General features: G+C 40.2%; 1 protein-coding gene across 3 annotated transcripts in view; it reads right to left on the bottom strand.

Annotated features, from left to right (window-relative positions):
- The window catches only part of tbc1d14 (TBC1 domain family, member 14), a 66590-nt gene extending 51293 nt beyond the window's left edge, over positions 1–15297 (bottom strand). For 2 of the 3 annotated variants that reach the window (XM_015344932.2, XM_006629675.3), the window contains exons 1-2: positions 14676–15174; positions 6960–7707 (exon numbers count right to left, since the gene is read on the bottom strand). In XM_015344932.2, coding sequence (XP_015200418.2) covers positions 6960–7707; positions 14676–14964 — 1037 coding nt within the window. In that variant the 5' untranslated portion in view covers positions 14965–15174. Of the gene's footprint in view, positions 1–6959; positions 7708–14675; positions 15175–15194 lie in introns of those variants that run through there. The other variant, XM_015344933.2, reaches the window with a different exon arrangement.
- Positions 15298–15672: the final 375 nt, after the last annotated feature.

The following is a 15672-nucleotide window of genomic DNA, read 5'->3' on the forward strand; positions in this document are numbered from 1 at the left end:
ATGGAAAGTCAATGATTTAGCTGAAACTAGATAAACCCTTCAAGCTGAACATGAAAGTACATTAAGTCCTGAACTGCAGTAACCTCATACTTGAGGAACAACAGTAAAATGAATACAATTACATAAAAAATGAACACTTGTATGTAAAGATTAAAACCTATTAAATGTGCAATTGCTCATAAATAGTTCAGTGTACAAGGCAGTCTTTTTTTTTTTTTTTACTTTTAGTAAGCTGAAAGAAAACTCCAGAAATCTCAAACTGTCTGTCTGATCAAACATTACATGTGGCATTTATTCACATCCTTTTAATTAATACAAAGAGCTAAAGAGCTTTACCGGAATATTATACAAGATCCATCATCTCAACTTTTTGAAAAACAGCCAGAGCAAAAACCCAAAGAAAAAGCAATACACAGCGCAGTTTTGTACAGACCTGTCAATGAGCAGGAGAAGGGACGGTGCAGCCATTGTTTCAGGTGTTAGTAAAAAACAAATCCTTTCCCTCCGAAAGCAGAAGTCATTGCTGTAACTTCACACAGTCTGTGGAGAACATCTTGATACTTAAGATACACAGCGCAGACCTCTCCTCTTCACTTCCCTCATGAAACGAAGTACTACAGCTGCAGAAGTTCAGTCCCAAGGTGATGTAGTGTTAAAGCTCAAAGGTGACTAGTGGAGCACAGTCAGAGACAGTGGACTGTGCCACCAGCTGAATAGAAATTAAAAGGGAGAAGGAGAAGAAGGAGGGAAATGTAGAAGAGAAGGGAGTGCCTAGGAACAACAAACACTTCTGCAAAACCTTCAACAACCCTCGGCTTCCCACACAGAACTACATGTTGGTTTCACGTTACATAAACAATGATTTCGAAGACATCCAATAGAACTGCCCTTTAAAGACTTCCACTTCTGAACATAGCTCCTCCCTCTCACAGCACTCCTGAAGCAACAATTGTGAACTTTTACTTGTTCCAAGTCACAGGCCCACATATAGGTTGCCTTAACTGCCGAGTGAGGAATTTAAAGACGCTTAAAATAAAAATAACATTTTTTTTTGTTCTGGGGACGATGTCATGCTGTCCTGCTGGAGTGACTCCCCGTTGAGCTTTAAATACAGAGTCAGAGGAACAGCGATGAACTCATTCCAATTATGTACTGTGAAATAGCTTTCCAGCATTTTTACTACATAAAAAATCTCAGAAAAAGTGATGCTTACATAAAGAAGCATTGCATTTTTTTTTCTCCAGCAAGCAAACACTTCAGAGTACAAAAACATTTTGACAAACAGGCTACTTCATTTCTTACAATACAGGGCTGTTCACCAATCAGTTAACCCACAGTTACCACAAAACCAGATATAAACAAACTTCCTCCCTGTAACACTTAAGGGTATAAAAAACTGCTGTGAACTCCCAGCTTAATCATGTGGTTAGAAAGTCGAATTGCTAAAAGCAAAGCAGCTCCTGTCGGGTTTTTATATTATTATATTTATTATATTAAATTTTTATCAGGGTCACATATACACCACTAAAACATAAATGAAAGTAATTGGCATTTGACAAATGTACATGTTTAAAAAGTGATGATTCAGGACATTTGGCTCCCTATAATTTGTGAATCCTAATGTGCAATGGACAACAGCGTCAAAGACCAACTAAAATGTTTCCCACCTGAGCAAGTGGCCTGTCACTCCAACAGTTTCACAAATCGTCTGCTCAGGGAATAAAGTCACAGCACCACATTAGCACAAGAAAAATCAGATGTTTTGTGACTGACAACATTTCTTTAGGGATTCAAATAGATACAACAAAGTTCCAGAAAAACACCGTCATCCCAAAATATACAGTTACTATTGGAAAAATAATGATTGTTGAGCTTTTAAACTGAATCGGAATGGACCCGATACAAACATTTTCCTTTTTATGAAGAGTTGAGACCTGAAGAGAGGCCTGAGTAAACCTACTGAACAAAAACCCATTTTGCATTTAAACCCTCAACCTACTAAGATCTTATCTTGATTAGTTTGTATTATAGGGAAAAGACCAGCATAGCTGCCAGTTAATACAAACTAGGATGGCACGAAAATATAATTTAATGATGCAGATGGTATTTTCTGGAAGAGGGATAAAAGACACTTTAATTATTTAAACACAAATTTATAACAACTAGTTAAAGAGCACTGAAAAAAATGATTCTTTAGATAACCGTGTTAAGATTTTATTTGGTGATTCTTATGATATGCTATCCTGTTCATTTAAAACTGAGCTCCACTACAACATGAAAAGCAGTACCCAACAGAAAATCACAATGAAGTCCCCTGTAATCACTTTGATATCTGCCAATTTAAACACAATCCAAGTCATTTCATGCAGCCCTGCACTACTCTTGAAAGAACAAAGAAAAACATTTCACTCACAACGTAGAGGCAAAAACCCTAGTGAGGTGCAAGATGATTTCCAGGAGGTGCTCAGTCCATTACTGTTTAACTGTAACATGTCTGTGTCCAGTGTTAAAACATCTGGCACAACACCAATGAGAGAACATGCATCTACGAATCTGCCTCTCTGAATGTTAAAATCTTGTAGCATGATCTCCTCTAATCTCAGAAATTTAACAGACGTAGGCCTGGTTATTACTGGGAAGGAACACCTCCACAGAAATCCAATTTACTGCCCTAAGTGGTGTTGGTTTCTCACCACAGAGCACAATTTTCAATCCAAATCTCAGTATGTCAGACAAGAGACTATGCTATAATGCTGTCCTTTGGATGAGACATTATACCACAGCGCTGACTACGTTGTCATTAAAAATCCCACGACACTGTTGTTAAATGCAGGGGTGTTACTACTTTGTCCTACTTAAATTTCACTTTGAAATTGCATGATCCAGACTTCCCCCTTAATTCGACTGGTGTGGTAACTGGCTTCTCCACCTGCTCTGATGTGTAGTGGGGCTGCGAGTGCATCACAGCTCCTATAGGTGGGTTCCCTGATTTGTGTAAAAGAGTACTAAGAACTGTCATGAAAGACACTGAACAAATGCAATGAATTTCCATTATAAAATGGCTGCAAGAACAGCATTACAAAATGAACATGTTCCCCCTTTACAGTATATTTAGGCTTTTACTACAGAAAACAGACTTCAGCAGGCACTTTTAAAGCCATTAAGAAAATTTTAAAGCTGAAGTAACTTACGTATAACGTGATTGCTTAAATATCTGTAGAATTGCATAATAGCAACCTTTGCTAAAAAAATAGTACACAGATACAGTATGTAATTTTATAAGATGGAAAAATTATGCACTATAAATTGTCTATTTTTACATCAGGAAGGAGATTCATGACTAATATATTTACCTAAATATCACAGTAGTTCAACATCTTAAACCTAAGACGACATTTTTAAATTCAAGGCACATCTTAAATTGTATTAAGTTAAGTAGCACAGAAGAGACAAGTTAGCTGCAAAATACTGCACATATCATCTAAGTTTAAAAATAAACTGCTTGGCTGGTTATAGGTGCTACAAGAATTAGCATGCTTTCTGTAAATTAAGCAAGTGCAAACTACTTAATAAAATAAGCCTTTGTCACCACTGAGAATGAGTAACACTAGAGAAAGGACAAGTACAGACACATGGAAATGTTTAGTGTGATTGTCACACTATTTCAACTATGATTTCCGATAGTGAAATAGGCAGATTATGACTGACTGTTCAAATCTCACAGGAGTGACATACAGCCGGTGTAAATCATACTGAAAGAAACATTAAAGTGCCAATGTGTCACCACTGTGCCTGTCGAAAAATGCCTTAAGGCTAATTATTAGAATGGGGTAGACAAAATACAATGTTCAGGGAAAAGCTTATACTAAAAACCCTAAAATATAAATACTAGAGTATTTAGTAAAAATTCTAAACAGTTTATACTAAAAAAGGCAATATCCAAACATGCCTGGGATTTCACTTAGGCAGCCTGTTAGCACCTTATATACTTGGAACCCTAGTAAGCCCGAGTTGCACACTGAAGTGCCAAGAGCACACTGAAGTAAAATGTGTAGTGTGAAATAATCCAGGACCCTGGATCATTTCCAATGTGACAATTTATTTTCATATATATGTGCAATGTAACAATCATCCGAGATGATTTGCTTAATTTATTTAAATAGCCAGATTCCCACAATCAGTCAGCAATGATTTTTCAGGATGGGTTAGCTCACTTACAGAAAACTAACCACGCTTTGCCAAAGACCCTACCCAGCAGTTAGATAAAACTGTCAATATACAGCTTTCTTCTGGGAAGGAAAAGAGGCAACTGTACTAAGTTTAAGTCTATGAAAATCATCTGTATTATTCAGCCTTATTTTTTAATGGTTGCAATGAAAAGTATTAGATCCTTAAATGAGTTGCAAAAACCTGTCAGCTTCTGGCTCTACTGCTTAACAGATCTTTCAGCCAAAACATAGGTTCAGAAAAGTAATTGTAAACCACGCTAAACTGAAACATTTGCTTATTCCAAGAGGGTATATACCAGCACAGCATGAGTGAGCCCTGTGGTTTTGAGGTGTATTTTCACAGGTAAATACATCTGATGTTGCAGTTCAGGTGTGCTTTTTTAATCTAGATGCTGCACTATTCTAATCAGATCAATATATTAACATTTATATTGTTGGTACTAAAGCTTATTTTAGAGCTCAGATTATAATGTTGGATCAAAAGATTGTTAAAACTCTGCAGATAATTTTACTGCAGTAACCGACATATTTCTGCTTGTTTTCCTTTCCACGGAAGTATTTGCCTGTTTCTAAAACCTACTTTGAGTGAATGTGGGCCATTCAGAAACTGTGATAAACTTTTAGAATACCATTTATCCTCTTTACTTGTAGGTTAATTTTAAGACTTTCAATATTGCTTATGGATTCTGTGATCCAATTTCCCAGAAAAACAGGCAGCCAGTCCTTTTAAGTTTTTGAAAAAGAAAGTTCAGGCACAGGAGGAGTTTGCACAGAATCCAAAGATTTGAGCAGATTTGAGGCCCCCTGTCTCATGAGCTCAGATGGATTAGGCTGTTTTATTACTGGAGTGAAAATGTAAAAAATTCCACCGGAAGAGCAGTAGTTCATCCTTTTCATATACATGTACTGATCCAATTACTTGTTCCCCCCCCACAACTAATAAGGATGGAGTCTTCATGGATTAACCCCACTGTCCTCTTACACATGGGCAGAAACAGTGCACAAGAGCTCCCTCACTTTGATTTAGAGTTTATCCCTCAGCTGAGTAGCAAAAAGCGTATCTGACGGGTAAAATCCAAGGTGACTTCAGCTGTCTCCCTATCAAAGTCCATTCTTCCACTCAGATTGTGAACATTCCCTGGGGCTCTGGAGTGCTTACCACCTCTTGTGTTTGATCAGTGCTCATAGCCGCAGCCAGTCTCTGCCCACTCGACTCAGAAACAGTCCCGGAAAGCAGGGCTCAGATTAGAGTAGGAAACCACATAGGCTGGGACTTGACTCGGTAACGCAACTAAGGCAGACCCTGAAGAAACATTGAAAATGTATTCGAAAATGTCAAAGGCTCGATTCCGAGAAGCAAAAGCATCCAGGTCTCTTTCCTGAAATATTAACTTTGCATGCCTAGTCTGGAAATCGTGGTGCTTAACTGAAATTCTTTTGAGTTGTGTGAGTTACAAAACAATATTTTTAAAGCAAAAATAACCCCACTATTAGGTACACAAGCCTAAAGAGCCTCTCTATACGCCTGGCTCAGAAGCTCTCATTGGCCGTCACACCTTGAACATTATTCAAATTACTGTAATTCAAGTTAACTTAAATTACACTATCTGCAGCTGAAATGAAAAGTGCCAGTAACCACATTTATATCTGGAATGGAAATACTGTAACAAACAGCACAAATTGTTTTACTACAAGTAGGACATTACAGGAAAATATGCTGCAGTTCTGCAGTTCAGCAACTGCCTAAGAATGTCTGAAAATATACTTTAGGATTTAAATAGGGCATTTTAAGATGGTGTCTGCAACAATTAAAGCTTCGCAGGGACGCCTGAAGGACAGTGAAGTGTTTTTTCACAGTCACTTCTTCATGACTCAGACACATTCCACAGACTGCAGCTAATTACCAAGAGGGCACACACAATACTCAAACACAGCAACCTCTGGCTCAGGACATAAAAAATGTCACAAACGAGAGGAGGCTCTTCAGCCCCTCGACCCCAATGGGTAGTTAGTAGTTTAAACAGTTCTGGAACTTTCAGATGTTTTCTAGAATTTTCTTCATTGGTTTTCCCCCACTTTTGAACCCAAGAGCGATGCAAGATGTACCTATTCCAAACAGCTGTCTCTCTCTTCCCAGGAGTGTGTCAACACCAAGATAAGAGACGCACAGAAATTAGTATTAAAATGGCAGTGCATGCAATGCCAAATGCAACAGTTTGAAAAGCTTAACCCCTGTCTTTCAATCTTTTGCTTTTAGGGCAATTTAGACAACATTCCCATATAAGGCCCATGCAGTGTATAAAGCCATATATGAAAGAAAAAAAATGTGAAGATAACTTTGAAATACTTTCCCTAAATTTCATTTTTGTCTAAAAACACAACCATGCCATCAAACATCCTCTACGCTTTCTAAGAATCCTAACCCTAGCTAAGGGTTTGGGTATGTTAGGGTTAGGGTTCAGATTTTCTTCAAATAATTAATACAACCTTCCACTCATTTGAGAGGAAAATATAACTCAGGGCATCAAAACATGAGTTTGAAAACACTAAGCAACCTTGCCAAACCAAAGAAAATGTATCAACTACGGAACAATTTTATTTTTGGACGAGTATTCTATAATTGAAAACTGATAATTTCGTTCTCATGAGCATGGTTTCAGGGTTAAGCAACGAATCATCTGAAACGCCTGGGCTTGACAGTGAAGAGGGGAGGCAGAGGACATACGTCACCTGGTGAAGAAGCTGGCCAGGGGCCCCAGTTTCCTTTGCCGGGGCTCCTCCTGGGGAGGAAATCCCTGCTGGCAATGAGGGCTGCCGCTGCCGAGGTCCTGCGGAGAGGAGAGGGTGACGTCGGTGAAGTTGGCCTCGTCCGTCTCCAGGTTCACGATGGCGCTCGAGTCGCTGGTGACCATGAAGTCCAGGATGTCCTCGTTGCTGACAGACAGCGTGGTGGACATCTCCGTGCTGAGGCTGGAGACGCTGCACACGGAGATGTCGTCGCTCCTGTTGAGGGCCCGGGAAGACGGGCTGAAGAGCTTCACCGTGTCGTAGCCGCTGCGCGGGAACGTGGAGGACTTCTTCATGCTGCTCTCCGATTCCAGGTTCAGTGTAGCTGGGCCCTGGGATTCCACCGGCATTATGCCGGAACCTAGCAACACTGGATCGTACACGAACCCGCCATTGCTGTGGTTTGGTTTAGCGTTCACTCCGCTGCAGTGTATGGGCTCTGGGTTACTGATTTCCAGCGTGGGAATACCTGAATCCTGGGAAGCAAGGCTCTGCCTATCTTCCTCCCTGTGTCCAGTAAAGTGCAAATTGGGTTTGTAACTCGGAAGGGAGTGAGAACACGGCATCCTTGCTTTGCAGTTTTCATGGTCCTGAATATCAGAACCAGCTGGGACTATAGCCTGTACACCCATTTCAGTGGGACAGTTGTTTGTGCCATTGCTGCCGTCCATTACAGCTGTGCCAGAGAGACCTGGAATACACAAAAAAAATCACAAGTTACACAACCTTAGAAAAAACACAAAGATTCCCTCGTGATTAGAAAGAGCTAAAGTCGGTGCAAGACTGAAATCTTGCTGGGAAGCAAGAAGAAAAAAAAACACTGAATGAAACACGTTTTCAAACCGTGCTGGAATTGCACGGCGCCAATTAAATTGAACTGGGCTAATAATATTGAAATAATGTTATCCGGCCAATTAATAGCACAGATCACATTAACTGAACCTTTACAAATGAACGGTCATGAGTTGTCAGAAGTCAACCCCATTACAAGTGTCGGGTAGGGCTGCAATGAGTCAGCTTGGACTTCAGGACTTCTTTTTCCAGACATCGGCGGGCTTTCACTAACACCGTTACTCTCCTCTCCTGCAACTGGCACTGACTCTCCCGTCACTGAAAAGCTCCTGGCACTTCTACAGACGAATGACCGGCAGAAAGCAGGACGGAGCAGCCAGTCCGCGCTTCCTCATTTTGCCCTTGATCACAGCTCAGGTTTTAACTGAAAGCCTGCAGTAATAACTCACAAATTACTCTGGTAACAAAGCTCCTTTATAACCAAGGGCGTCCTGGAGGCCTTAGTTGTAAAAACAAAAAATCCTAATGACTGAACAATGCTATGTTTTGTGAATCACTCTGGACTTTTAAATGTAAAAGCAGTCAGATGAGTGAAAGTGAGTTTCGTTTATATTCTCAGTTGTCAAACAGCACAGGACTTTGGCATCTCCTTCCACCTGCTCCTGTTTGACTGGCTCGTGCTGGCGACTTGCATTCAGTGAATGAAAGCCCCCCCCTTCGGCCCAGCAAAAGGGCCTTCAAATGGAAGAGATCATAACGTGGAGTAGGGATCATAAACGAAGTCTGTATCTTCAGATGTGATAAAGGAAATCAGGCGTGTTGAGGCAGGCAAGACGAAACTCTGTGAAAGAGTCAGTCATTAGCGCTTGCGCAGTTGGCCTTCCACACCACTTTAAATCAAGCCAAGAAAGTGACAGGATCGGTTCCATCTACAACCGTGTAGACCGCTTTTAAGTGAACATGTAAAAGGAATCTGAAAAGCAGCTGCGTATGCAACACTGCAGATCACACAATTGAAAACATGCACTGCATTCCCTAGGGATAGCTCTGCTCACTAAGGGCTATAAAAAGAAAAAGAACATGCTAAATTTTGTTTTAGAGAAACACAATAGCTACATTGAGCTTCTAATCTAATATGAAGCCACATATACCTCTCATTATGGCAAGTACTGGAGCCCATCCCCATTCACCCTGGTAAAGTCCCCTTTTGGCAACAGCTGTCCTGACAAAATGTTTTGCTAGAACCCAGCTACTTTAAAGTGATATCACTGTAAACCTTTATTTGGTGCGATTCAAAAACTCTTGATTTTCTTTCCCATTCTGCCAGCCACACAATTGGCAATGAACTTTCTGAAGCTGCCGAAGGAAACAGTCATTAACCAGAGAGGCGATGCTGCCAAGAAAACATCAGATAAAAGAATCACTGATTTATTTCAGGTGAAAGCTCAGGGACAGAACCCTGCAGCTTATTCCCAGCACATTTTCCAGAAAGCTAAAGCTGACTCACAACTTAAGTGACAGACCACTGTTTCCTGTATTCATGCCAATTAATTTTGTCAAGATTGGATTATTTTTCCCCAAATCTAGCATTTGAAACTTCACCTTACAAAATCAAAAAGTGCTGCAGTACAACACACACTTACAGCACGGATCCCAAATATGCACATATACCTTTTATGTACTATGCATATCATTTCAGGTTAAGATTGTGTATGGAACAGATATTCCTAGGTCTGCAAAACTAACTGTTGACAGGAATAAAGTTGATGTCTTGTAGTTGCAGGGCCAGGTACTGGATAGTTAAAAGAATAGACTTTTCTTGCATGTAGCCTAAATAACATTAGCTCTAACTCAAAACATAAATGGATGTAAAATTCTTCCTTGCGAGTTGTGACTATTACACTGTTCTTCTATTAAGGGATTCTTAAAGAAAGCTCTTGAAATAACCTCCTGAGGAACCTCAGTATGCCCTAAGTGAAATGTGCTTGCATCCTGCAGTTTTTATTTCCTATTTCATCATTCGGAAAAACAGAAGGAGTTCTGTTCCGGACATGTTAAGAAAGCCCAGGATAATTCAGAGAAAATGATTCAAAGGCCATTTGATGACGTTATAGAACAGTAAACTATTTCATTTATATTTTTATTTTGAAAAATGATAATTGGGGTACTCTCCACATCTGAATGCCTCCTTCCTTGAGGTTTCCATTTTCCGAGTTAAATTTTTCTTGTTGTAAGCCTATAATTCAAGTGAAACTATCACAAATAAACTTAAGACCTTACTGTATGAAGCAAAATGGGAACATGAATTATTTGCTTTTGTAAACCTGATCACACGGCCTTTAAGATCCAGCATTTGCATGTTGCTTTTACTTTGTTCTGTTATTAATGATGCAGTAACATGCAAATGAATCTGTCTCCAGCAGCTATCATGTGTATCCTAACTGTGCCAATCATAACACCAGTTTTGCTGAAAAACTCTTTTCATGCTTAAGAGGAGATGACACTTGAAAGTAATTTAACCATGTTCAATACCCAAGTAGCATTTTCACGTTCAACAGTTGAACAATTTGCCTTCATGATAAAAAAAGTGCCTGAAATTCTAATAAAAAATATCCTACAAGGCCTAGATAAAATTCAACAATACACTCTGACAGACTTAACTTTTAGTGACAGAAATACTGGTGATAACTCATCAAAAAACAAAGCAGCTGTGATGTTTGTTTTGCTGCAGGAGCTGAGATTCCAACATTCACTAACAGAAGCCATTCTGTTTAAATGAAGAATGTAGTTTGTGGAACACGTGGAGAGATCTGGCATGAGGTAGTTCTGGAAGACATTTGGGGAACTGGGTCTTGAGGAACTGTATTGGAAAAAGGTCCCACAAAAATGCCATCTGTTAAGTTCATTTACTATGACAATCTGGAGACCACAGAATCCGGCAAACACAGAAGGGAATTTGCTCAAGTGAAAAGCAGCAGCTCCTCTAGGGATCTGAAGCCAGACCCCACAGGCATGGCGCAGAGCCCTAACTGCTGCTCCCTTAATGACCCCAAGATTGACAGGCTGATGACCGTTTTGCAATATTCAATAGACTAACGGCTCCTCACCTACACATACAGGAAATGGGCACAGCAGAAAAAAAAAAAGTAGAAAGTAAGAGTGTTAATTAAAAATAGAACTGGAAACTTACATAGATCAACTGACCATAAAATAAAAACAGGTGTTAAACATCAGAAGGTCTTTTAAGTTTTGGGTTTTCCAACAAATTACACATTTTGTGTTCAGAGCAATGAAGTATGGACACTGAAGGACTCCAAAAAGTAATTATCTGATCCATCAGTATCAATAACTCCTCGAGGTGCACGAGCCCAACTGTATGCCTAAGAACATGTGGAGGTTCTCTCCCTAATTACGCACAAGAAAATAAAGAACAAAGAGCACCAGGGGAAGTGAAACCCTTAAGCAATAGATTCATGCAACTGTTAGCCTCTGGCTGAAGGCCCCGTTTAAACAAGAAGGGTGGGTGAAGCTCATGTGATTTCAGGCTTCGCACTGAGGAAGGAAATGACAGCTGGTCCCAAACAGCAGGCTGTCATTACGATATCAACAAAGGGGTGGCACTTAAAATAGGATCTATGGTCGTGACAAAACAGCAGTTTTGTGCAGGGACTAATCTTTGCAACACACAGGATACAGATAAGACTGTATTACATGGAGCAGCCCTGAAGTGAAGATAACGTGACAACACCAAGTACGAAACGTGGAAGACACGGCATCATCTGCTAGCTAGCACAGATGCTCATTCAGAAAGCTGATATCTATATCCGAGGCATAGATGCGTGAACAAAAAAAAAAAACAATTTCATTACGCAAACTCTTTTTATTAAGGCAGAGCTCAGCACCAAGCGCCCGAGACAAATATCACACTTCAAACTATTAATTTCCTTAAGCCCCGCAGCTCACACAGTTTCATAACATGCCATCGATCGCTTCTTCTAAGAGCTGTGCCAAACTACTCCTGTAGGCTGTCGCCTTGGGAACCCAATATCAAAATTACAGGCTGCCAACACTTATACTTAATAAAAAGAATTGCAACAATGTTAATGGTACAACCAGGAACATGAAATGTGAAAGCGTGATCATTCTCCAACTAGAAAAAAAAACATTAGGCCCAAGTTTTCATATAAACAAGTTGGAAGCATGAAAAAATATATATATACCAAGAATGCAGTGGTGCTTTCTCCGTAATGAAACATTAAACAATCGCACCCCAGGGTGTGCACCACTGCGTTGTGCCTCTTTTTGTGGATTAGACAGTACACTGCAAAAACACACTGAAGCTTAAGCATTGACACAAGCCACAATAGGAGCAGATGAGGAAAGAAACTGAATACCACATGAAGAACAATCTAATATAATCTTGCCCAGAAGGGTTACCTTGCTCATCAAATCATCCATCAGTGGAACAATGTTACCAATGTTGTGAGGGAATGCAATACTGAGGATAATTTGGCAAGCATAATTTCCTGTAGCTCAAAACTACACTGTCTAGGGGTTTAACCCCTTTTCCTGTAAGGATACAATGTTGAAAACCCATTCTGGCAGGCTTTCAATAATTTAGAACACAGTCATGAAGATAGAATGCAATGACCCCTGTAAACGCAGAAGAACCCAGTTCTTAAGTTGTAATCCTTACTCTCTGTATGACAGGGACTCTAAAAGTTAACACTATACAGTAAACTGACAAATTGATTTATGACACTGATTTGGTGTTCGTTTAAAAAAAATAGAAAATAAACTTCAAATCAAATGAACTTTTATGCTAAATAGTCAATCCCCCAGCTCTGGTACATTACTAGATATAACCCTTTCTGACATAACATTAAATTCTGCATGTCCTGTAAAACAATGCCATCGATAAAAGATAGTCTCGTGATCTCTGTTCAAATACTTAGCACACAAGTTAAAACTTGACACCAGAAAACAGGCATAATGATGTCTAGTTATTCAGGTACATACCAGTGAAGTGAGAGAGATCCATGCTAAGAGAGATACTGCACCTGATGGAAGTAGCAAGCCATTTGCTTTAGCACTCTTGTTCTCCAGCCTCTCAGTAGGATGCATGCCCAAGCACGTTTTGCACATATATTCTGAGACTTCCACATGAGCCTCTGTACTTAAAATCCCCCAAGTCTCTCCCAGAGCTAACAATCCTCATGAGGCATGTTTAAAGCAGGAATCCCTATAGCTGGGCTTCATATATACACCTACACAAAAAATTACTTCCATGGAGAAGGAACTATGACCGAGATCTCCCAAAAGGAGGAGGAGATAGTATTATACAGAAACATGGACTTTCTAGAGCCGGCACAGTGGCGCTGTGTTTCGCTTTGCTTCCTTGCAGAGCTGGGGAACGGGTTCAGTTCCAGACCTGGTGCGCTACCTGTGTGGAGTTTGTATGGTCCGACCGTGTTTATGTGCGTTTCCTCTGAGCGCTTCCGTTTTCCTCCCACAGACAAAAGATATAATTGCATACATTTATATAGCACTTTTCTGGACACAAGAAAAGTCAAGTACTGTAGTAGCTTCGTGCAGTGGAAGAGCAAAGATTTTGTGGGGAGTCGAGACAAAAACGTTCTTTTACAGTAATGAAAAAAAAGGTTAGGGCATTAAAAATAATAATCAGGCCCTATGCTCATGTTCAAAGGTCTTTTAAAAATATTAAAATTATGAACCGTTCTTTAAATGGTCAAACTATGGACACTACTCATGCAGACCTGAAAGTTAGCCTATATCCAAAAACTATGGAGATGCCATTTATGTAATCAAAGACAACCATAAAATGCCCAGCCTTCATTCAAAGAGACATAAGGTGGCTGTGACACCTAAGAAAAACTGCACAGTCTAATTACTCCTTTAAGATTAGATGTGGTTGTGGAGGTTCTTTTCATATGCAGCTAAACAAAATAAACCAGGACTGTTTCACCGGTGGTATATATAAAATTATTGTAACCATGAAAATAAACAGTCTACCCGGAAATCAAATCAAACCTCAAATTAAGTCATTCGGTTAAGAAAAAAATGCAATATTTAGGCTAACACTGATGAAGGTATACATATAGCCTACACTAGACAGAACAACAATTAGCACATAAAAAATGTACCAATACCAAAACAACTTCTATTCAATGGAGTCTTCACAAGGGGGTGTGAACAAGAAAATCCTGTTTTGTAGCTCAGGGACAGTGAAGGCATAAGATGTAAGTGGGTTTTTTAAAAAGTTTACTTTTTAAAGAGTGACCTTTTAAAGATGCTGATTTGGGCTCTGCACCCCCCCCCCCCCAGAATACGCACAAACCTTCAAGCACATTTGTCCAAAAATAATTTCTACAACCATTGTCAACCTTGATGTCGTTCAAGCATTTTCCACCCTTTCCAAAATTGCCGGACTGTCTGACAGCCCTTCCTTGGGGTTAATGGAGTCTTTCGTTTGGCTTCATCCACTTCGCCAGTCCAGTATTTTACGCGTAACACGAGAAGCAAAGGCGCACCAAACAGCATTTCACCTGCGGCTCTTTTTGGTGCGTTTTTACCGCTCTCCCCCAGTGAGATCACCCATCCCCGCACAACTTCAGAAAACAGGAGCTCACGGCTCTATCGAGCGCGAATATTGTTAGGGATTAAGGTTGGTCTAGCCAGACATTTTCAAACCGTAGAGGAAAAAAACGCAACGGGGGATAAACAATCGAGGTGGCTAACTTTCATTTCGCCGCCAACACTAGTTTAACAACCTCACTAAATGAAGCGTTGCGACATTTTGTTGGTGGTGGTGTTTTTTTTTTTCTGTAACGACCTGCGTTGCCTTACCTCGGTTAACGACGCGCTCCCCATCTTTGGTCCTACCGGCGTGTGCCATAGTGGGGTGGAGGCTACAGCCCGGCAGCCCGAGCAGCAGGTTGCAGGTGTCGGTCTCTTGCTCGGTCCATGGTCGTCTGCCTAGCGGATCGGGCGCTTCCGATTTCAAGGCAGCTTCGCCACAGAAGAGAAAATCCCCATTTAACACGCTTTTGGAAGACCGATCAACGGCACACAGACAACTCATATACCCATCCCCTGCCACGACAAGTTCGGAAAACGTTGGAGATTTTAAATCCATTCACAACCAGTCCAAACTAAACAAAAAAGTGCCACTTCTTATCGCAACTTCTCAGTGAAGCTACCTCTGACGGCTAGGCTTTTTAAAAACTTAAAACGAAGTCGAGCCCACGCCAAAGAGTGCGTTCTTAAAAACAGCTAACCAGGACTTAAAAGGCTCTCTCTTAATCTTTGTAATCTACAAAGGGAAATTCGGGGCAGACAAAGTTTATAGTCTGGATAATTAAGTACCTGTGCAGCTGCTTCTGTCGCCATCTTGAAAATAGGCTTACCGACCAGGAGTATCAGCAATCGAGCCAAGAAAGATTCGACATCGATGGCTTCACCTGTGTCGGACGTAAAGGCATTAATAATCGCCTCAGGCTTTGAGCTCTTTATCGTTTATCGATTTCGAAAGACGTCGAAAGACGTCGACGTTCTTATTCTAGACGAGCAGTAGAACAAGGTGACGATAACACCAATACGATTCTAAATATTTAATATTTTAAAGAGGATTTTCTAACTAGGAAGTTTAAGAAATAAAGCTAAATCAAGTTTTATCTAATATTGATTGTCGTCATAAAACTTACCAGGGTAATAATGACTGCAAAGTATAGATAAGTATAAGTTTCGGAAGTGGAGTAGAGCACAGGATGCAACTCATCTTTATATATTGATGCTTTAAATTGCAATCATAAAGTTTATCCATGTCATAATAACAGGTGTGGGA

This window comes from Lepisosteus oculatus, chromosome 1 (genome assembly GCF_040954835.1).
Source record: "Lepisosteus oculatus isolate fLepOcu1 chromosome 1, fLepOcu1.hap2, whole genome shotgun sequence".
Taxonomy (NCBI): Eukaryota; Metazoa; Chordata; class Actinopteri; order Semionotiformes; family Lepisosteidae; genus Lepisosteus; species Lepisosteus oculatus.